This window comes from Rhinolophus sinicus, linkage group LG18, assembly GCF_036562045.2.
Source record: "Rhinolophus sinicus isolate RSC01 linkage group LG18, ASM3656204v1, whole genome shotgun sequence".
In the NCBI taxonomy this organism is placed as follows: domain Eukaryota; kingdom Metazoa; phylum Chordata; class Mammalia; order Chiroptera; family Rhinolophidae; genus Rhinolophus; species Rhinolophus sinicus.
In genome coordinates, this window is record NC_133767.1 from 24,713 (window position 1) to 46,181 (window position 21,469).

At 51.5% G+C, this 21,469-nt stretch overlaps 2 protein-coding genes across 10 annotated transcripts in view; one reads left to right on the plus strand and one right to left on the minus strand.

Moving 5' to 3' along the window:
• NSMCE1 (NSE1 homolog, SMC5-SMC6 complex component) overlaps positions 1 to 21,469 on the plus strand; it is a 150,876-nt gene that overhangs the window by 13,580 nt on the left and 115,827 nt on the right. For 2 of the 4 annotated variants that reach the window (XM_019718389.2, XM_019718390.2), the window contains exons 6-8: positions 803 to 919; positions 1,507 to 1,627; positions 1,967 to 2,151. In XM_019718389.2, coding sequence (XP_019573948.2) covers positions 803 to 919; positions 1,507 to 1,627; positions 1,967 to 2,046 — 318 coding nt within the window. In that variant the 3' untranslated portion in view covers positions 2,047 to 2,151. Of the gene's footprint in view, positions 1 to 802; positions 920 to 1,506; positions 1,628 to 1,941; positions 2,152 to 8,603; positions 8,900 to 14,378; positions 15,520 to 16,740; positions 16,861 to 17,491; positions 17,678 to 21,469 lie in introns of those variants that run through there. The other 2 variants (XR_012493165.1, XM_019718392.2) reach the window with 2 other exon arrangements.
• KDM8 (lysine demethylase 8) lies at positions 4,032 to 14,900 on the minus strand. Of its 6 annotated transcripts, none has more exons than XM_074322844.1 (9): positions 14,761 to 14,900; positions 12,333 to 12,813; positions 10,440 to 10,606; positions 9,419 to 9,551; positions 7,451 to 7,495; positions 5,570 to 5,719; positions 5,142 to 5,192; positions 4,923 to 5,015; positions 4,032 to 4,826 (listed from the first exon to the last, which is right to left on the minus strand). In XM_074322844.1, the coding sequence occupies exons 1-9, from the start codon at positions 14,769 to 14,771 to the stop codon at positions 4,662 to 4,664; spliced, it is 1,296 nt and encodes a 431-aa protein (XP_074178945.1). In that variant the 5' UTR covers positions 14,772 to 14,900; the 3' UTR covers positions 4,032 to 4,661. The 6 variants fall into 6 exon arrangements, with proteins under 6 accessions (XP_074178945.1, XP_074178946.1, XP_019573947.2 ...); XM_074322845.1 differs by lacking the exon at positions 14,761 to 14,900 and adding an exon at positions 14,494 to 14,631; XM_074322846.1 differs by having other exon boundaries at positions 4,654 to 4,788.

Consider the following 21,469-nt stretch of genomic DNA (forward strand, 5'->3'; position numbering starts at 1 on the left):
TAGCTCTGTTCTCAGCTTCGCGGTCTGGGAACACTATCAAGTGACAGGCCATGTTCAGGCCCCAGGTCAGGGACTGCAGCTCCCACCCGTCGCTTTGTCACAGCTCTTCTTCCTCCCTGGGGTGGATTTGGCAACACGGGAATGTTCTTGGGCTACTCGGGCCAGAACTGACCACACTCAGTCCTCAGGCCACCGCTTCCTCACAGTATAACTTGTCGCACCTGTGGGCACTCGGTGAGCGCTGGACGGGTCACTGGGCAGGTGGGTGCCGTTCTAGAGGGTTAGAATTCATTTAAAAGTTACCAAAAAATGATACAAGAGAGACGGATTTTCATAAACACTTTGAATCCTCCATTACCTCGGCCGCAAGAACTAGGACACCCCTGCACCCTGCTCCGGGCTGCGAGTCACCACACGTGTGCAGCTCTCGCTGGCAGGAGCACGTAACAGTTGAATTGGTGTGTGCCCACCTTTATCGGCGGGCTCGCCCTGTGCCCCAGGCCTTTGCTGCTCAGAGAAGCTGGGTGATGGGGGCAATGACGCGCCTCTGGGGTCTGCTGGACTTGAGCTTTGGGCCCAGGGTCCTATCCTCTCTGCTCCTCCATTTCCTTTCATGTCTTTGCCCAAGTCCCCTGCTGGAGGCTCTCTGAGGGGCCAGCATGCACACTAGCTGGCTGGGGCGGCCAGGCCAATGCACCTCTCTGGGCCTTGGGCAGTGGGATGGCAGAGGGGATGGGATCGAGCAGGGAAGGGTCTGGCGTGACAGTGGCCTGAGTTTGTGGCTCCCACTGTGTCCCTGCAGAAGGAGGGGGACTTCACCCTGCACAGCCGGGCCATCCTGGAGATGGAGCAGTACATCCGGGAGACGCACCCTGACGCCATGAAGGTCTGCAACATATGCCACAGCCTTCTCATCCAGGTAACATGTGAGTCGTCCCTGCTGCAGCCCTGGACCACCCAGTGCAGCCCCCCCCCGCCACCCCTTACCACCCTGCTGCAGCCCCTCGGCCCAGGAGAGGAGATCTTTCTCCCCAGGCTGACCCTGCTCCTTCGGCAGCTGTGTGCTGGCCACTGTGGCATTGTGGGGCATTCAGTTTCCTTCTCTGTAACGCTTACTGACTGTCCCCAACTGCTCTCCATCCGGTCTGCACCTACAGCCTTGATGCCTGGTGACCCATCCTTTGGCTGAGTTCCTGGGACAAACTGCAATGGTTTTCAGACTTTGGGACCACATTGCCCAGGTGCATTCTGAAAGTTGTGGCCCTCCTCTCGCCTGTCCAAGTTTCAGGCTGGCCTTGCCACTATGCTGGGCCGGCCAGTGACCACTGCTGTGCTATGGCCTTGAGTCTTGAGCTTCTTCCACCCGCGTTCGTTTGTCCGAGTTGTTTATGACACCTGGACTAAGGGCTTGGGGTTATTTTCATTGTTAATCTGTGGCCTGGAAGACAAACATACACCAAATGCTGGACAGGTTCTGGACGGCTCTGAGCACCTTTCTTGTTCCAGGGTCAAAGCTGTGACACCTGTGGCATCAGGATGCATTTGCCTTGTGTGGCCAAGTACTTCCAATCCAGTTCAGAGCCGCGCTGCCCCAACTGTAATGACTACTGGCCCCACGAGATACCAGGTTGGTGTCCCCAAGGCCCTCGCCGGAGCTCCGGGACTGTGGGCGGAGCCAGCTGGCAGGACTGAGCACAGTACCCGAGCCCCACGTGCCCAAAGCGTCTGTGCCGGGTGGGACGTGGGGGCCACCAGGCTTTCTCCCGGGCCACTGTCGGGGTTGCGTAGGCCCTGTCACAGCTCCCTCAGGTCAGGCCCCTCCTTTCCTTGCAGGCTGGGCATGGGGGTCAGTGAGGAGTTAGGGACATAGAAAAGGATGCTTGGCACTGGAATGCAACTGTGGCACAAGCTGTGGTCAGTGCAGCCAACCCTGCCATTCAGTGCCCCCGGCCTCTTCTCTGTGCAGAAGTCTTTGACCCTGAGAAGCACCGGGAGGCTGCCGTCTCTAAGCCGAGCAAAAAGCCCTCGCGGTCCAGGCAGCACTAGCTGGCGCTGCCACAGCCCGTGAGGAAGACGGGCGTCCACGTCCATGTCTCAGGAAGCACCTCCTTACTAGCAGGACGAAATAAAACTCACTGAGGACTCACTGCAGCTCCCCATCTGTGCCCTGCGCCATCTGTCCTGCGCTGTCTGTCCTGTGCCCGTCTCTCTTGCGCCACCTGTCCTGTGACATCTGTCCTGCACCTGTCTGTCCTGTGCCGTCTGTCCTGAGCTCATCTGGTTGGGGTTCATGTTATGGATGTTTCCCTTTCCTGGAGGACACTGGTCACGGAACCGGTACTAGAGCGCCTGCATCTGTCCAGTCCCAGCCAGGGCGGCTCACTGTCCTTGATTGGCATGGCTTTGCCTTCAGTCTCCAGCCTTGGTTGCTTGTCCCACCAACAGTGGCCAGACGGAGCTGACTTGAGCAAGCCTTGGCCTTGACCTCTCCAACTTGCCACAGACTGAACCCTTTTCTGGCCCATGATGCAACTGGCCTGAATGGGTTGAAGCTGGCAAGATGGGCTGGCGCTGTGCTCTCCTTACTGGGCCCTCCTGTCCCTGCTTGGTCAAGGGCAGCCCTGCCCATCAGGGGCCCCAGCCAGGAGTTGGCCTACATACCTTTTCCTTACTGGCCACCTTCCTCACACCTGTTACCACACGTGTGGTACACCTCTCAGATGGCCCTCAGCCCCACCGCTGCTGCCCTGGGCTGGGTCCCTCCCCCACACCAGCTCCTCACCCCTTACCCCCCTTACCCTGAACCAGCTCCAAGCTGCCCACATGTCCAGGCTTTTCCACCAGTGACCTTCTCACGATGTTGGTCAGCCCGGTGTGCCCTGCTGGCTACTGCTGGTGGGTGCATGAGTCACGAGCCAAGGACGAGCCCCCAGTGCATCTCAGGGCCTGTCCCTTCTCCACTAGTCAGTGATGCAGCCTCCCTCCCTTCCAGTCAGCCTGCTCCTCCCGAGTCACTCGCTGCCCCCCCCACCCGCACTCCACACTCTTAACACCTGCAGCTCCCAGTCCCCGTCTCCCTGCACTTTCTGGGTCACCATACTTGCCCATTGTAATTCCCTGTCACTTTTCCAGCCCCGTATCAGTCATGACAGAAAAGCCAACCCCAATTGGCTGGAACAAGGAAGGACTTGGCCAGAGGGGCTCCTTCAGGAGAGGCTTGACCTGGTGGTTCCAGCATCATCAGCAGGCATCCGTGTGTGTCTCTGCTGGGGTCCGACAGGGCGGTCTCTCCCAGGATTCCAGCTCCTTCTGCCTGGTGGTGATGTGGCCGCCCATGCCCACCCCATATTCACTTAGCAGCACACAGCTTCTGATCTGGATGCTGGCGGGGAATGGGGTGGGACGGTCCCCGTGGTGTTCGCACATGGCTGAAGCTGAGGCAGGGGCTCTCTGAATACTGGATGCTGGTGCCACAGTGGGAGTGGACTGCAGATGGGAACATCGAGGACAGCTTACCTGCTGGGCCGCTCTCCCCCAGGGAGAAGGCCAAGCTGTACAAGGGGAAAGAAGGAACCATGGCCACGCCAACAGGAGGGAAGCCTGGGCTCCCCTGCAGCACCTTTCGCACTGAGCCCATGGGTCTGCCTGGCTCTTTGCTTAAACTAGTCTGAGCTGGGCAGCCTGGACTCTTCCTGTGCCACCTCCCATTCCACCCTGGGGCTGTCTCTACCTCCAGGCCCTCTCTCCGCCTCCTTGGCAGTTCCTGTGTGTCGTTCCAGACCCTCCTCTGTGTGACCATCGCAAGGCTCCCACCAGCCGCTAGAATGGTGACTGCTCCCTGTGGACATCCTATTGTCACAGCAGTCCTGTGGGACTGACACTGTCTCCAGGTGGTGTCGGAGTTGAGGTAAATTATAGGTCACCCAGCTAGTTTCACACAGTTGCTTGTTGTGGACACCCCTGCGCCCCACACACCCGGTGACCAGAAGTGCTTCTAGCATTCCCAGAATACAGTGTGTAGTGAAGCGGTAAACACTTTCTTGAGGTTTATTAGCTTTAAAATCTCCTTTACGATAGGTTTGGAACAGGTTACGCTTTTCCTACTGGTCACTGGTGTGATGAGTGTTGTCCAACCGAGACAACACTGCAGAAATGTCACTGGGGTAGTTGAAGTGCCAGCTTTTGGGACACGCCCGTCTTCCGTCTGGGGAGAGACTTAGAGGTCAAAAGAAACACGCTTATGGGAATCCTGAAGCCTGAGCCTCTCTCGAGAGCAGTGGCCCCTGGGGGCTGGAGATTGTGGGGCGCGAGGGGGCTTCTAGGTGCTGCAGTGCTTTTCTTGCTTTAGGAACAAGCTCAGAAGATCCATACAGTCCTGTGCTGGTGGGTGACGCCTCCGCACAGACCACAGAAAGCTGCGCAGCAGAGGTCAGCTGTCCAGGGGACGATAGGGACCCTCCTGTGACCACGGCCACACTGTCTCCAGAGATGGCAGTGTGGCCGTGAAAAAGAAGTATGATGATCACTATGGTTAAGATAGTGGCAATGTCCAAGGTCTAGAACCCTCTGTGGTGACAGGAACACGTGCCTCAACACCAGGGCCAACCGCAGCCCAGGCTGCTGCAGATGCTCCAGCACTGCAGGCCACAGGACACCTAGGGCTATGACCACCAGAAGCTGACCGAGAAGCTCAAGTCCAGGGCGCGCACGTAGTGCCAGCACTTCGCTGGTATGAACAGGACCTCTCCAGGACACAGCACGCAGGACAGGAACGGGGCCTCAGCAAACCTGGGGAACCGCTCCAAGTCAGGGCTCTCCACGTCGACCTGGAGAGGGCACAGGGCTCACCTGTCCGGTCTCCACACGGACCCAGGTAGGTTGGGAGGGAAGCTGCGATGCCACCCTGGGTCCCGCCTACCCACCTGGCTCGTGTTGTGAAGAAGGTGCGTACTATGAGGGTATAAGGCCTCTGACTCCCGCGGAGAGTACAGCCGGATGTACTTCCTCCCGATCACCTGGGAAGACAGTGACCCCGTTGGTCGGTCGGCCGATTGGTGGCCTCATCGCCCACTGCCCCCCCTCCACGTGTTATTCCGCATGCGGTGTGCTGCACCCCATTGGCCTATCACCACCACACGCACCTGGGGTTCCAGTGCGTTCTCCAGACACATCACACGTCCATAAATTTGCTCCTGTAGCCAACAGCAATTAAGCACTGGGCTGTGGCAGCCACCCTCAGAAGTGGTTTGTCATCAGCCCGTGACAGGCAAGGACATGGGTTGCCTGGGTTCACAAAGCTGACAGGTGATGGAGCCAGTATCCCCTTGGGCAATCTGCCTCTGTGGATTGGTTTGCTTGGCTGGAAGCTTGCTCTCAGTTGTAAACCCTCTGCTTAGGAAAAGCCAGGTGGCTTTACAAGGTGCCCCTCCCTCATCCGAGTCCCAGGACAGCCCCACAGTGACTGAGGAGCCAGCCTCACAGGGAGACGGGTCTGAAGGTGGGCACTCACTGCATCCTGTCCTGACACCCAGCCCGATGGGGAGGGGGTGTGCTCTGCTGTGACTCCAACCTGAGCTAGGAAGTTCTGCTGGGGGTCCTGGTGAAGTGGGGACACGGTGCCTGGGGGCCCAAACCAGGCATTGATGGTGATGTCCTCGTCCTCCCCGTCACCGAGGCAACAGTAGTCGGGGACGCTGATGTCCTGCTTCAGCTCTGGGATCTGTGGGTGTCAGAGCAGATGTGGAAGGTTAGGCCATGCTTGTGGGACTCACCAGCCCAGAATTCATCTGTCTGACGGAAGGGCCACATACATGCAGTCCTCCCATGTGACAACATAACTGTCCACGTGCTGGGACACAGGAATGTAAAAATATGTTACCAAGGAAAAGCTGTAATTTCAGTTCCCGGTTTCCATGTCCCACAAATTTTTTTTTGTTGTTTCCGTTTTTGTTTTTTTTTAAAATTATTGGGTTGACAGTAAAGTTACATAGATTTCAGGTGTACAATTCTGTAATACATTATATCTCACATTCTGTGTTCACTGACCCAGAGTCAGTTCTATTTCCATGACCATATATTAGACCCCGTTAACCCGCTTCTGGAGCTCTCCTGTCCCCTATGATTTTTGTCCTTTATTTTGTTTATGTGATGTATCACATTGATGGGTTTGTGCCCCTGGGATGAACCCCAGTTGGTCGTGATGACTAATCCTTTTAATGCACTGTTGCATTCAATATGCTAGAATTTTGTTTAGGATTTTTGCATCTGTATTCATCAGAGATATTGGTCTGTAGGTTTTTTTTTTGTATAAAAATGTATAGTCTGATGTTTTACGATGAAGTGCTCTATATATGTCAATTATGTCCATTTCATCTAATGTGTCATTTAGGGCTGCTATTTCTTTCTTTATTTTCTGTTTGGATGATCTATCCATAGCTGTCAATGATGTATTTAGGTTCCCTACTGTTATTGTGTTTTGGTTAATTTCTTCCTTTAGTTCTGTTAGTAGTTGCTTGGTATATTTCGGTGCTCCCTAATTGAGGGCATAAATATTGATGACTATTTTGTCTTCTTGTTGTATACTCCCCTTTATCATTATGAAATGTCCATCTTTGTTTCGTTACCCTTTTTATCCAGAAGTCTGTTTCATCTGATACCAGTATCGCTACAGCTGATTTTCTCTGGATACCATTTGCTTGGAGTGTCAATTTCTACCCTTTGACTTTGAGTCTGTGTTTGTCCTTGTAGCTGAGATGTGTCTCTTGGAGACAGCATACGGCTGGGTTTAGTTTTTTGATCCAATCTGATAACTCTGTGACTTTTTATTGGTGAGTTCAGTTCATTTACATTTAGGGTGATCATTGATATGTGAGGATTTCCTATCATTGTATCTTTAGTTTTCTGGTAAGACTGTGTCTCCATTGTTTCTTTGCCTTTTTGTTGTCTGTTATTTGTGTGTGGTGGTATCCTATGATTTCTCCCTCTGTTTCTTCTTTTATTACGTTATATGTTTCCGTTCTGGATTTTTTTTTTTAACAGATTTTATTGGGGAAGGGGAACAGGACTTTATTGGGGAACAGTGTGTACTTCGGGGACTTTTCCAAGTCAAGTTGTTGTCCTTTCAATCTTAGTTGTGGAGGGCGTAGCTCTGCTCCAGGTCCAGTTGAAGTTGTTAATTGCAGGGGGCGCAGCTCACCATCCCTTGCGGGAGTCGAACTGGCAACCTTGTGGTTGAGAGGACGCACTCCAACCCACTGAGCCATCTGGTGGCCTCACCTGCTCTCCAGGTGACCACTGGCAATGCTCAGGGCGCCTCCCTGCTCAGCGCAGGGAGTAGGCCAGTGGGTGAACGAGGCTGCTACAGCCTTTCTTGCCCTTTGGGGTCAGAGCCCAGGAGGAAGGGAGGGGAGGGTAGAGGGTGGAGGACAGAGAAGTATGGTATCAGACTTACCTGGTCAAAGAGCTGGTGCTGGGCCAGGTAACCGATGTCCTTTGGCTAATCCACCAGAGAAAAAACAGTGGCAAAACAGAAAGCCCGTTAGTGCTAATGACACCCTCCACATGGTCTTGCCCTAGCCCCTCCTGTAAGGCTCAGTTGGGGTGCAGTGGAGGGACGCTGGGGAGTCAGCTTTGGCCTAAGGGCTCCAAGGCTGAAAGTGTTGACATAAGGAAGGTTCCTGCAGGATTCCCCGAGACTCTGTCTTTCCACTGCCTCCTCCATCGTTCCTCTTTCCGACAAATATTATTGAGAGTTTACAAAAATGCCCGACCCTGTGCTAAGCACTGGGCAGGGCCAGATGTGACATGACCGCAGCCGTCCCAGACATCCTGGTGCAGAGGACACAACCTGTGATGGTGACTGAGTGCTGCTGAGCACACGGTGCTTACAGTTTCATGTGTTTTACTCTTGCAAGGGCTCTGTGAAGTCGGTGCTAGTAACCTCCGACTAACCACAACCAACTCTAACCTATCAAAAGTCAGAGCTCTAAGGACCCGAGAGGGTAAGTAAGCAGCTCAGAACACACAGCCAACAAAGGCCAGTGTAGCCTCAGTGCTTCTTTGTCTGAATCTGAAGCCCCTTCTGCCCAGAATGCACACTGCCCTTGCTGAGGCCTTTCTCTGGGCACTAGGCTTCTCCCCAGCAGAGGGAGTTGGCATAGTGCTTGCCAGCAGGTTCACCGACAAGCAGAGGTGGACATGGCAGCATGGTGTGCCTCTAGTCCACGGCCCCCTTGTCCAGGCCTGCAGGTGACAGAACTGAGCAGATGGGGGCAGGGGAGGAATGCAGGAGAAGCAGGAAAGACGACCGTGAGCACCGATGGAGGAGGATGTACATTTAGGAGGGTGATGAGGAGGGGGGCACTCTGGGTGGTCCCTCAGAAGTTCAGCTACAATACTGAAAAGGCCAGTGGAAGAAGTGGTTAGCCCCCATGGTTACCGGCCTGGATGCATAACCAGTCCCATGAGAGCTGTACTGTGTCTGCGCCTGCGGCTGCCTGGGGAGTGGGCCGCGAGGGGCGTGGAAGACATGCAAAGCTTTCCTAGTGCTGAAGTCTCACAGATGCGGGTCTATGCACCCACTCACAGGCTCCCCTCCTTCCCAGCCAACAGGGATGGTCCAGGCAGATAACCTGCAACCTCTGCCCCCGCGGCTGGGACAGGAAGAACGCCTGCCCGGAATGCTGACTCTCTGAAGTGACAGAATGCTGCAGGTGCTGTGGGAACAGCCTGGAGCCGCAGAAGGCTGGGCGCAGTGATATGCGACTCACAGTTGCACCACGAGTGTACACCCAGGATACAAGGACGTGTCCACGTGGAATCTCGTACAAGAATGTCCACAGCAGCACTAGTCTCAGTCGCCAGGCGTGCACACGCTCAGGTGGCCATCCACTGTTGCACGGTAAGCAAAACGTGCCGTGCACACATGGCAGTGTCATTCGGCCGTGAAAGGTCCAAGTCCTAGCACCCACTACAACGTGGATGGACCTCAGCACATGACGCTCAGTGAGAAGCCAGACACAGGAGGCCACAGTGTGTGACTCCATTCATATGACATGTCCAGACAGGCCCATCCACAGATAGGAAACAGGTCAGTGGTTGCCTGGGGCGGGCGGCCATGGGGATGGGGGTGGCTAGTAACTAGGATGAAGTTCCTTCTGGAGTCATGAAAATGCGCAGCATGACACAGTGATGATGGGGGCACAATCTCAGAATCCACTCAAAACCATGGAAATATACGACAAAAAGGTATTTGGAATGGGTCTAACCTGCCTGCCCAGCAGCCTGCCCTCCTCACTCTGGCCAGCCTGCCGACCAAAAGACTGACCTCTCCAAAACCCTCCAGTGCGACAACGCATGGTTCTGTGCCCAAACGGGTGTTGTCACCTTGAGTGTCAGGAGATAGGATGCAGGGACGTACCTCACCCAGGATGTACTTGCTGATGAACTCACTGACTGTCATCAGTCTCTGGGACCACTCCTCGTCTGTGTACCTGGAGCCAAGTTCCACGGGGACGGTGCGGCAGCCAGCGATTTCCTGGATATACTGCACACTGTTAGAAAACACGGGTCGTCACTGTCACCACTACTGCTCACGCTTGCGGGACCCTGTGGTCAACGTGCATCACATTGGTCCCCACTCATCACTAGGTGGTCACCTGCCCACCTGGTGCTGTGCACTTCGCAAGCAGTGACAGAGCTGCCAGTTCTCATTGGTGGCTCTCCTTCCTGCTTGCCAAGAGCCATCCAATTGTGTCTTTGCGCGCCTGTCACTAAGCTCAGTAAATGGCTGACAGTAGAGTGATGGTGAGGTGCCTGGGGTTTGGACTCTGGTGGCCTGGCACTGACCAGGGGGTCCTCGGCAAGTGAACCCATCTGAGCCCTTGTTTCCCATTTGCAAAGTGGGGGTTATGACTGTCCCATGGGAACCAGGAAGGATAAAGACAAAGAAAACACGGCAGCGCCTGTCTTGGCACCTGGCACGCAGTGACACACACTGCTGGGACACTTGCTGGGAGGACGGCTCTTGTGGTCAGTGTCAATGGGAACCACCCCTCCCCAAAACCACCACAGGACAGGCCAACTCAGCCACCCTCCTTCGACACCGCACAGCCATAGCACTGTGGCCACTCGCCAGCTGCCCATCCTGACCTCCCTGTTTGAGGACAGCACCCCGAGGGCCCAGACGCCCACGGAGGGGAAGGCGGCTGTCTATTAGTCCCACTGGTAAGCCTTGGGGACAAGAAACTCCAGACTCCTGGAGACCCAGCAAAGTTGCATAAGACATGCTACTGGGCCACCGCTGGAACCCTCCCAGGGATGGCAGTGACGTTTTTACATATCACTGTGTTTACTTGGGGATGATGGGACAAGCGGTGCAGGGAGCCTTTGGGGACACTAAGATGAGAAGGTGAGCCTCGTGGCCCTCAGCAGCCACCCACCTCCACTTCTTCATGCACGGCCAATGGTTGGCCACACCTTCCAAGATCACAGGTCTCTCTGGAACCAAATGATGCTCCCTGAAATACTGCAGGGATGGGCAGTGAAGCCGGGGGACCGCTCTTTCTGAACTCATGTCTGGAACAGAAGCGTGTTCTTTCCTGGCTTTCTGTTCAAAAACAAAATGAGAAGATGGCAAGCACTGCAGACAGAATTGAAGGCATTAGCGTCAGTGCTAGGCGAGCCGAGGGTGTCGTTACTCCCATTATAGTTAGTTAGCATGGTTGTTACTACTGTGGCTACTACCACTGCTTGCTTCTCCTGACAGCAAGATGCTTTTTCTTTGACCAGTTCACTTATCATATTTCTTAAATTACAAAATAATATGCTGCTGCATAGAAATTCTGCAAGAGAAGAAAACTTCCTTCCAAACCCCACCATCTAACAGAACATTTTTTGTCATGACCGTGTGTTCCTTTCACACCTTTCCAGACACATCCCTGACCCACGGGTAGTGACAGTGACAAAGAGTTGGCAACTCCGCCTCTTCCATCCAGCAACTTATGTCAAACAGTTGCCTGCTGCACTCTGAGTTACTCAGCCAACTCCCAGCTGAGGGACCTGCACAAGCTGCTGTTTCTGGGCTTGTTTCCCTTCTGTTGAACTACCGGGAGATCAGAGCTCACAGGAAAAGTATCCAGTCTGACCGACTGGCCTGGGTCAGCTCCCGCAGCCCCACTGCTGGGACCCAAACTGGTTCTCAGTGTTCGCAGCTGCGGCAGTGGCAGGCAGTGCACCTGGCGGCGTACCTGCCTGTTCCCTTCTGTCACGACCCCTCATCAGAGACTACCCTACGTGAAGCTGTCTCCCCCACCGTTCTTACCACCCGAGAATACATATTTTTGCAGCCTCACTAGACTGGAAGCTCCAGGGTGACGGTCTGGGCCCTCCTGCACTGTCACTTCAGCGCCTGGCACACCTGGGCCACTGCTGGTGATCAATCAAGCTGCTGAGCAAACACCCTCCTGCAGCCAGGGGAACAGAGGGGGCACAGAGGGGCTCACAGGCAGTGATGGCAACATGGGAACCTGAACTCAGCATCCTGGCTCCAGAGCCTGAGCTCTCAGCCCTTCAGCTACCTGCACTGCCCAACACCAACCACCCCACGGGCAGCACCCTGGGCCTAGTCACATCCATGTGCCCTCAGGAAAGCATAGCCTGGGGAAGGGCACAGGCATCTGTCCTTTGATCTACGTTTGCCCTGCCCTCTGGAAGGTCAACCAACACACCGTGTCCTTAGCTCCAAGGCATTATATAAAAGGTTGATAGATAATTTCATAGCCAAGAATGGTTGCCTCGCTCTTTTTGCATTTTCTTACATTAGAGAGTAGGTCACACATTTACCCACGTTTGATAGACCTATTTCCTCCTCATGAACAGATGTGAGCTAGCGTGAGGCCTGTGTGTTAGCCGTGGACGTGTGCCTTCTCAGTGAGCCATGCTCAGTGTCTTAGGGTACTGTCCTTTGGCACGTGTACTTAAATACCAGGAGGGACGCGTGCCGGGATCGAAAGGGAGGACTGACCAGCTGGCCAAGGAAAACTGCATGAGATGGGCTAGCTGGCTGCAGCAATCACCTGCACACTCCCCTTGGGCTGTTTCTCTCAAGCCACAAAGCTTCCACCCTCTCTCCAGAAAGGTGCTGCTGCTGCAGACGCTGGAAGGAAAAATGTGGATCAAAACAGATGGAACTACTCATTTCCATGCCAACAGAAGATGCTGTTTTTACCCAGACAGGTCAGCACGCTGAGGCCTCACCCAAGGGAGAACTCACTCGTCACCTCTAGGAAGACAGGGCTGTGGGGTGGTGTCAGGTGTGGCCACTGCCAACCCACCTTTATGCTGTGCTGCTCCTGGGCTGGGGCTGGGCCGGGCCTTTTCCCAGAGAGGTACTTCTGTAGGATGGCAGCAACTTTAATGAGGATGTCCTCAAGGATGGCCGCCCCCATCAGCAGGCCCATGTCACAGACTTTCAGGGCGGCGAGCACAGGGGCAGCCTCCCCAGGAGCCGCACACAGACACAGGACTTTCAGAAGGCAGCCAAAGGTGTAAACCCGACGCCAGTCTTTGTCCACCTCCTGCCAGGCTCCGGTGTTGAGCTTCTCCCAGGAGTAGTCACAGATGGCCTCGCTGGCCTCCAGACACTCGCTCACCCTGCCCCCATAGAAGAGGTCGGTGGCTTGCTTCAGCAGCGTCACTACACTCCTGTCCACTCTCTCGCTGAGGTCCAGCTTCATTTCTTCTTTAGTGCGGGGCAGGAGTGCCCTCAGGGCGTCCCGGAGAGAGACTTTTCCTGCCAGCTCAGTCTGATGGGTGCTGGTGGAAGAGGAAAGAAAATGTTACAGCAAAACAGTATGATGTGCACCTGAATACACACAGCTGGGAATTTTTATAAAATAAAACGGGGGCAAGCTAGATCTGTGATGACATCCAGCGGCCAAAAAGTCAACCAGTGAGATTTTATTTTAAAAAAATAATAAAAATAAATAAATATTATATATATATATATATATATAGAGAGAGAGAGAGAGAGAGAGAGAGAGAGAGAGAGAGACTACACATACACACATACACTTGGTCCCCTGTAAGTTCCCACAGCTTCCTGTACTTGTCCTTTGTAACACACACCTCATCTATGATGGTTCTTCAACAGAGGCCTTCTCTGTTAGGCATAAACTTTGTGAGGGCAGGGCCCCCATCTGTCTGGGGTCACCTCTGTATCTTCAGGGTCTGGCCCAATACCAGGTATGCAGTGTGATGAGTATTTGTTCAGAGAGGAACGTGTGGTTCTTCTCTGGAATGCCTCCCATGTCCCTCCTCTCTGGCAAACTCCTATCCAACCTTTAGGGCCCACCTTAATGATCCCCTATGTGGAGCCTACCACAAATATGGGCTTACATGTCTGTCTCTCAAATACCAGGGCAAGAACATGTCTCATTTCTCTCCATTTTCTGAGAACCTGTTACAAGCAGTGTCGTTCACAGTAGGCACTTAACTAAGGTTATTGAACGCATGAGAGCTTAACTTCTCAGGAAGAAACCTAGAGATACATAAAAACTATTCAGAAGGGAACCCATCATACTTGATGCCATTGGTGGCACTAACCTGGGCATTATATATGGATGGCAGGCCAGTCCTTAGGCAGAAGTATTAATATAAAATAAGTTCTGCTCTCAATTATAATTCTATATAGTATTTAATGACTGGACAAGTCAAACAGGTTACTCCAGGCAAATCGAGACCTATGGTCCACCTAATTACAGGACATAAAAAAGTCTGAGTGGTCTTACACTCTCACTTTAAAGTCAGTCTCCTAGAGCTCGATAGGTATTGTCCTTAAAATGCCTGTTATTGATCACGGAAGGCTTTTTTAAAAGGCGGTGAGGGTGGCGATGTCAGGTATAGAGACAGCCCTGTGGTCTTGTGTCCTGCTGTAAAAGGACCTTTCACAGTGCCATGTGATAGCTTTCAGGGGACAACCTGGCACCAGCTGCACAAAACAGCTTTTCTCAGGGGCCTGTGTCTCGACCTCTCACGAAAGTATGTTTGTTGGACAGTCTTGCAAAGGGGGTCAGACAAAGGTAGTATGAGCTACCCTCTCAGTACCTTCTGTTTTGGCTTTAAAAGCAGCCTACTGTGAACTTCATCAAAGCCTTTTTACTGGTCACTTTAGACACAAAGGTGCCAAGTCTGGGCTGTACATACAGCCCAGATGGATTCAGGTCCTGACTTCATAAACTCACCCTCCTGGCGAGCGCACCTGTGAGGCGGCCTTGGGTTAGCTGTTAGTGAACAGCCCAAGTGGGTTCCTTCTGGGTGTCAGATAAAGCCGCCTGGGAAGCCAGCAGCCATCCCACAATTCTCTTACATTCTCTTTACAGATCTAAAGCACCCTCCAGCGTGGTGTTTACATTGGTTGGGCAAAACGGCTTCGTCCGAGGGAGACCGGTGGGCCGTCTCAAACAGCCCGAGAGCCCCGCGGAGCCCCAGGCTGACCTGGAACTGCCATTCTCGGAGCCGCTGGTCAAGAGACGCCTTCCAGGCCGGCTTCCAGGATAGGTCGCCTCTGCCGGCTTTGTGCGAGAGGCTGCCCCGGTAGTTTTACAAGCTGTTCAATTCTCACACTGCCTCACAGAAACCGCGGAGATGAGAGCTCTGCAAACACCGTCCAGAGAGCTGAACTCACCGGCACAGGGCACCGGTCGCGGTGGCCTCAACACCCGGCCTTGAGCGTGGCGGTGACCCCTGAGCACGCTGACCTACCTGCGCTGCATCCGGAGGAGCACACCGCGTGCCGACGGTCAGCGTGAATTCCCGCCGAGTGTGCGAGTCCTGTCCTTAGGCAGCCAACGCGCGGCCCCACCGGCTCCCTCCGGGCTGCCCTTGCCCACACCGCGCTCCACCCCGAGGCCTCACACCGCTTCCCTCCCCGGCGCCTCCCTGGGGGCTTCCTTTCCGGCGGCCCACATTAGGAATCCGATGGCTGAAGCGTTTGCTGTCGGCATAAGTCCAGGCTGATGACAAAGGCCGATCGGCCCGGGATTGACAGCCGGCAGCTACCTGCCAGGAGAAACGGAAAGGCCGCGCAGGAACGCTCGGGTTGCAATTAACGCGACGGCCAACAACTGCGCAGGCGCACGACAGCCCTGGCCGCACGCATGCGCAAGACGACATGCTGGCATAAAAGCACTACGCATGCGCAAGGCCTTCCTCCTGCCGCCGCAGCGCGCGAAGTCGGGAGCGGCTAAGCGGCGTTCTCAGAGCGCGTGCGCCGGCTCCTTCCAAGGCGCCGCGGGACGCTGTCCTTTCGTGCTTCGCGTGTCATCGCGACGCCCGCGCTGTCCTCCCCTCGGTGTCTAGGACGTGAGAGAAGCCCGCGCTCTCGAGTTGCTCAAACTAACCTCCCTCGCGTTTGCGCCGCGTCGAGTCGCACGGGGCTGGGGACGAGTAGCCCCTTCGGTGCGAACACCCCTGCCCTCTCCTTCCCGGAGCAGCAGACGCTTGCACAAGGAGTTACAGACGGTAAAGAGAAAATTATTCATGACAGTCGTAAAAGACGGAGAGGCCGACTATTCAGGGATCTACTGCAGTGGGGGGTGTGACCGGCAGACAGGTGGGGCCAAGGCGAGGTTTGTCGCGTAGGAGCCAGGCCGGAGTCAGCGGATGGAAAATGCTAAGAGGAAACAGCAGGAGTTACGGGGACTCTGCTGAAGGCAGACGGTCATCAGACACCGAGGGGGGGTTTGCTAAACTGACCCTGCAGGGTTCTTGCTGCAACTGCCTAAGCAGGAGAGCCTGGTTAGCGTTAGGCCGAGGAGCGAGTTTGTCACTGGAACTTTCTGGGCCCCGTGGAGTCCTCAGTGTTCTTTAATTCTCTCAACAACCTGCGAGGTGGAGATTCTTGTGTCGTATCTACAGACTCTGAGTCCCAGGCTTGCTTGAGGCCAACTCAACAGAGGGGTGGATTCTCGCTCCTAGCACCCGAGAAAACACGAAAAACTCAACCTTTGCCCTCAAGGATTTCAGAGTTAAGTAAGATGAACAAATATTCATTGAGCATTTACTACACACCTGGCACGTACAACGCACTGTATAATGTTAAAAGCGTGGATAACTGTTACCATAATTATCATCCCCCAGTTGAGTGGTGATGTTGGTGAATTTTACCTGAGCCCTGTTTTCCTGGAAAACAGTGAGGGATAAAGGAATTCTCCTCCCCCTTTTGTGTCCCAGTAAACAGCTCACTGCCGAGAATCACCCTTCCCTTGTGTGACTTACATACATCATGGATGCCCCCTTCGTTACCTATGAAAATGCCAGTCACAGATTCTTCCCATTCTTTGCCTAATTGATGATTAGATGAACTGCTTGTCCCCACTAATCAATCAGAGCAAAATGCTTGTTAACCAAACTATGGTTAAATTCTCTACTTCCTCCAGGCCCCTGCATCTTGGGCCACCCACAGCCTGAGCCAGCAGACAGCCCCTCCTGAGAATAGGCTGGCCTCAGGGTCAAACACTCATTGCTGTCTTGTTGCCACCCTTTCATTCCACTTCCCAGTTCTTTTGAGCCTTGTGTTGTTCTTGCTCTAAAAGACAAAGACATTGTTGCCTGGCCCCTAAGACGCTTGCAAACCTTAGGTCACAGCATTCTCTCTATTGCAGTATCCCCATCTCCCTTGCAATCATCCTTTCACATGAAAGTCTGCTCATACTAACTCCAGTTTTGTTTTTTATTTGGTAGTGGATGGGCAGAGACTGCCCTGCGGTGGTATTTGGCCTCTAGGAGCCCGGCAGGCCCCACGCAGGACCCCCCTCTTGATTCTCTTCCGCAATGATATGGAGCGGCTTCTGGCCTTTCGCAGTGAGTAGGGGTGCTGCCAGCCAGGCGGAGACAAACCTCTTTTGCCAGCTTGTTTGCATTTTCAAAACTGGCTTGTTGAGATGAATTTTGAGCGCAGATGACAATATTTTTGGTAAAAGAAAAGAGCCACCAAAAAAAAAAAAAAAAAGAACCACAATCTTTCACCATGAGGCTTGGAATTGGCTATTAAGCTGGCAGACCTCTATGAGTGCTGAAGTTGTGGCATCACCATGCAACTACCTGTTTCAACGTATTTCTAAACATCATTACGAGAGTATTACATTTCTCATGTGTTATTATTCCACTTCTATATCCAGAAAGGAATTGAAGGTGATCACCATTATAAGTCTTATTATATGGTACAAGGAGATTTTTATAAAATTTAAGATAGTCAGATGTAATAATAGGATCTCTTTCCCTAATATGTGATGCCGAAAATAATTTTTAAAATAAAAAATACATGAAAAATAATTTTGACCAATCTCAACTTGTTAATCATCCCTTTTTTTTTTTTAAAGCTTTTATTGGGGAAGGGGAACAGGACTTTATTGGGGAACAGGCCTTTTTTCCAAGTCAGGTTGTTGTCCTTTCAGTCTTAGTTGTAGAGGGTGCAGCTCATCTCCAGGTCCAGTTCCGGTTTCTTGTTGCAGGGGGCACAGCCCACCATCCCTTGCAGGACTCGAGGAGTTGAACCGGCAACCTTGTGGTTGAGAGCCCACTGGCCCATGTGGGAATCGAACCGGCAGCCTTTGGAGTTAGGAGCATGGAGCTCCAACCGCCTGAGCCACCGCGCCGGCCCTTATTCATCCCATTTAAAGTAAGTAGAGAAAAAGTGTTTTTTAATTCCTATTTTGTAGAAACAAAAAGAGAAAGCATAGAGAGAATCAAGTTAAGCTCAGCAGCCCAATGTTCTTGAATGTAGTATAGTGTCATTCATAAACTTGTTTTCTAATATCTTCCACCAACTCCTTTTCTGGTTCCTGAATCTTGTGAGTATATATGAGCTCTAAAGCTAAATGTAAAGAACAATTTAAAAATGTACTTGTGAATTTATGTGACTTCGTTATAATTCAGGAATTTTGTTTGCTCAGAAAACTTACTATAGTTAACATATTATTGAACCCATACTAAAAATTGTAGGTTTTGCTTTAAAAATACCTTCATTTTAGAATAGTTGCAGATATATAGAAAATTTGTCAAGATAGTACGGGAGTCCAGTGCACCTCACACTCAGTTTTCCCCATCATCTTACTGTGGTACATTTCTCACAATTAATGAGCCAATATTGATAGATTTTTATAACTCAAGCCCATACTTTATTCAGATTTCCTTAGTTTTTACCTAATGTCCTTTTTCTGCCCGAGAATTCCATCCCGGACGACATGTAGTCCTCGTGTCCTTAGAGCCCCTTGCTGTGACAGTTTCTCAGACTTCCCTGGTTATTGATGACCTTGACAGTTGTGAGCACTATGAATGAGGCATTGCCCCTCAGTGGGGGTTTTGCTGGTGTTTCCTTCATTAGGCTGGAGTTGTGGGTTTGTGGGGAGAAGACCCAGAGCCGATGTGTCCTCATCAGATCGTACAAAGGGTACAGTCCACCGGTGTGACTGTTCCCTGTTGCTGTTAATGTTGATCACGTGGCAGGTTGGGAGTGTCCCCACTGTAACATCTCTCCCCCTTTTTTCATGCTGTGTTTTCTGGAAGGGACTCACTAACCACACACAGTTGACCCTTGAGTGGGGAGTTATGCTCCCTCCCTCAGGGCAGGACAGCCACAGAATTACTTGGAGTTCCACATGAGACATTTGCCTATTCTCCCCTGTTTGTTTGTTTGTTTATGCAATCGTTGATTTATATCAGTGTTTATTCATGGTTGTTTTATAATTCAGGTTACTAATCGAGTGGTATGTTACATATTTTGTTTGCTTGAATTGTTCCAGCTGTGGGAGCTCTTTCAGGTTGGGTCCGTGTCCTTTTCTTTCCCCCATCGTGTGTGTGTGTGTGTGTGTGTGTGAGTGTGTGAGTGAGTGTGATACCCCAGTCTGGAATCAGCCATTTCTCCAAGGAGCCCTGGTCCCTTTTACTGGAGGACAGTGTTAGAGACCAAGACCTAGGCACCAGGTGTGCTCCTGACAACTGGTGTGTATCTCGCAAGTCATGGGGTTTACTTCCTCTGCAATCTCAGGCCCACTCAGAATCGAGGTGAGAGAACACAGCTCCTGTACCTCATGGTGGAAGTCTGCCACTGTCACATCGTGAGAGCTTATGAGATGGGATATATTGATGTCATCATCTTTGATAAATAGCCACAGCATCACTGTCACGTGAGTGACACTGTTGTGTGCGAAGGTCCTATGTCACTTAAACATCCTTCCTCCCTGTCCAAGAATCTTCATAGTTTGTTTTTTCTTTCTTTCCATTAAAGTTTATGTAAAGGATGTCTTTGCTGGATATATTATTATTGGCTCATAATTTCTCTCTTTCAGTGGTTTGAACATTTGTTTGCACTCCCTCCTGGCTCGTAGAGTTTCTGCTGAAAAAATTCGGTGATATTCCAATGGGCTTTCCGTTGTAGGTTACTGTCTTCTTTTCCCTGGCTGCCTTGAGGATTCTTTCTTTGTCGTTGACTTTTGACAGCTTCAATACAATGTGCCTTGAGAAGGCCTGTTGTGGTTGAGTTAATTAGGTGTTCTATTTGCTTCTTGGATTCGAGGATCCAGTTCCTTCCACAAGTTTGGGAAGTTCTCGTCGACTATTTCAATATACTCTCTGTTCCCTCCTCTCTTTCTTCTTCTCGTATGCCCATTATTCTTACGTTGCTCTTTAAAATGGAGTCAGAAAGTTCTTGTAGAGTTCTTTCATTTCTTTTAAGTCTCAAGTCTCTTTCTTCCATCCGTGTCATTTCCAGGTTTGTATCTTTGATGTCACTGATTCTTTCCTCCATCTGGTCAACTCTACGACCTAAGCTGGCTATTTCATGCTTCATTTCTTTGATTGAGTTTTCATCTCCAGAAATTCTAGTTGGTCCTTTTTCAAAATTTCAATCTCTTTGGTAAATGTTCATTTTGTTCTTTGATTATGTTTCTGAGTTCATTAAACTGCCTGTCTGTGTTTTCTTGCATCTCGTTGAGTTTTTTAAGAACTGTAATCTTGAATTCTCTCATTAAAGTCACATATTTCCATGTCTTTAAGTTCATTTTCTGGAGACTTTTCATTTTCTTTCTGAGCTGTCTTGTTACCTTGGTTATTCATGGCAATTAATGATTTATTATTTCTCTTCCTAGGCATCTGTAGGAGTGGGTTCTGCAACAGGTGGGTAGGAAGAGGTGTTTCTTTTGTTTTCCAGCAGGTGTTGGTAGAATGCTTTATTTTCTCTCTGACTGCAGCCTTTTATTCTCTCTCACACTGTTTTCTCTGCACTATTCCTGCTTCTCACATAATGGGGGGGATTCCCTGGAAGGCAGGCTTCTCCTCTCTGAACAGTTTGCCTGGGTCATAGGGTGCTTTCTCCGTGGGAGGATGTGGAGAACTTCTGAAGTTCCAGAGCTCTTCCTGAACTAGATTCAGAGCCCGTGTGTTTCAGCAGCTCTGTTTACTCTTTTAGGTGAATTCAGTAGTGAGCCTCTTAGTCTTGCCTGTGTGCTGTGCAGGGAGTCCTTTGTGGAGTTATAGTTGTTCAATTTGTTGTAAATTCCAGGGGAGATTTCAAGAGGCTCACCTCACGCCGCCATTTCTATGATGTCCAGTTTCGTTTTTCTTGACGCTGATTTCAGATGATCCAGGGACAGACATCAGTGACATTGAGTCACATTGTGACAATCATTGCCTTCCGAGTTCTCACCTAGTCTTTTTGTAGGCGTCCAGGAGACAGTCTCAGCTTGGTGCACCGATGTCTTTCCCACTGTATGACACTTTCTAATTTCTTGTTTAATGTTCTGGCTCAGAGCTTTCTTACCGCACAGCCTGTGTGTCGAATTGAATCATATCATCTCACGGTTGTTTCCTCACTTGGGCAGTCACATCCACTGTTCATGGGAGTGCATGTGTGCCCCCACATTTCCCACTCCCCTTGCTGTTAGGCAGGGCCTAACAAGTGACTGTGGGAAGCAGGCCCTGTGCCAGCAGCCCACATTGTACAGGCAGCATTTGTTGTGTTAAACCTTGGAACTCCAGGGTTCAACTGTTACTACTGCATTGCCTGATCTTTCCTGACTAATACACCTTTTAAGTAGGGCCAGTGATACTGGATTTTCGTTTACATAATGGTGCAAAATTTACCCCCAAAAAGTGACTTGGTTCAAAGGAAAGTAGATGAATAATTTGCTAGGTCATGCTCAGACCCAGTGAAAATCCTCAGGGCAGGGACTCAAGTGACTAACAGTTGGGGAAATTACTGCCACTGTGTCCTCACTTTGTTCTCTGCATGGGGACTCTGGCATGTGTTGGAATTGGCCAGGACATAAATCTCTGTTAATTCCCATTTTTTCTCTGTATGCCCCATTGCTTAAACAACAGTCACCAAAATATCTTCATTAAAGCTGATTACTCAGATTACATGGAAAGATCTGAGTTTTCCACTTGATTTTAGAGCCGAATGGCTTGCCTTTGC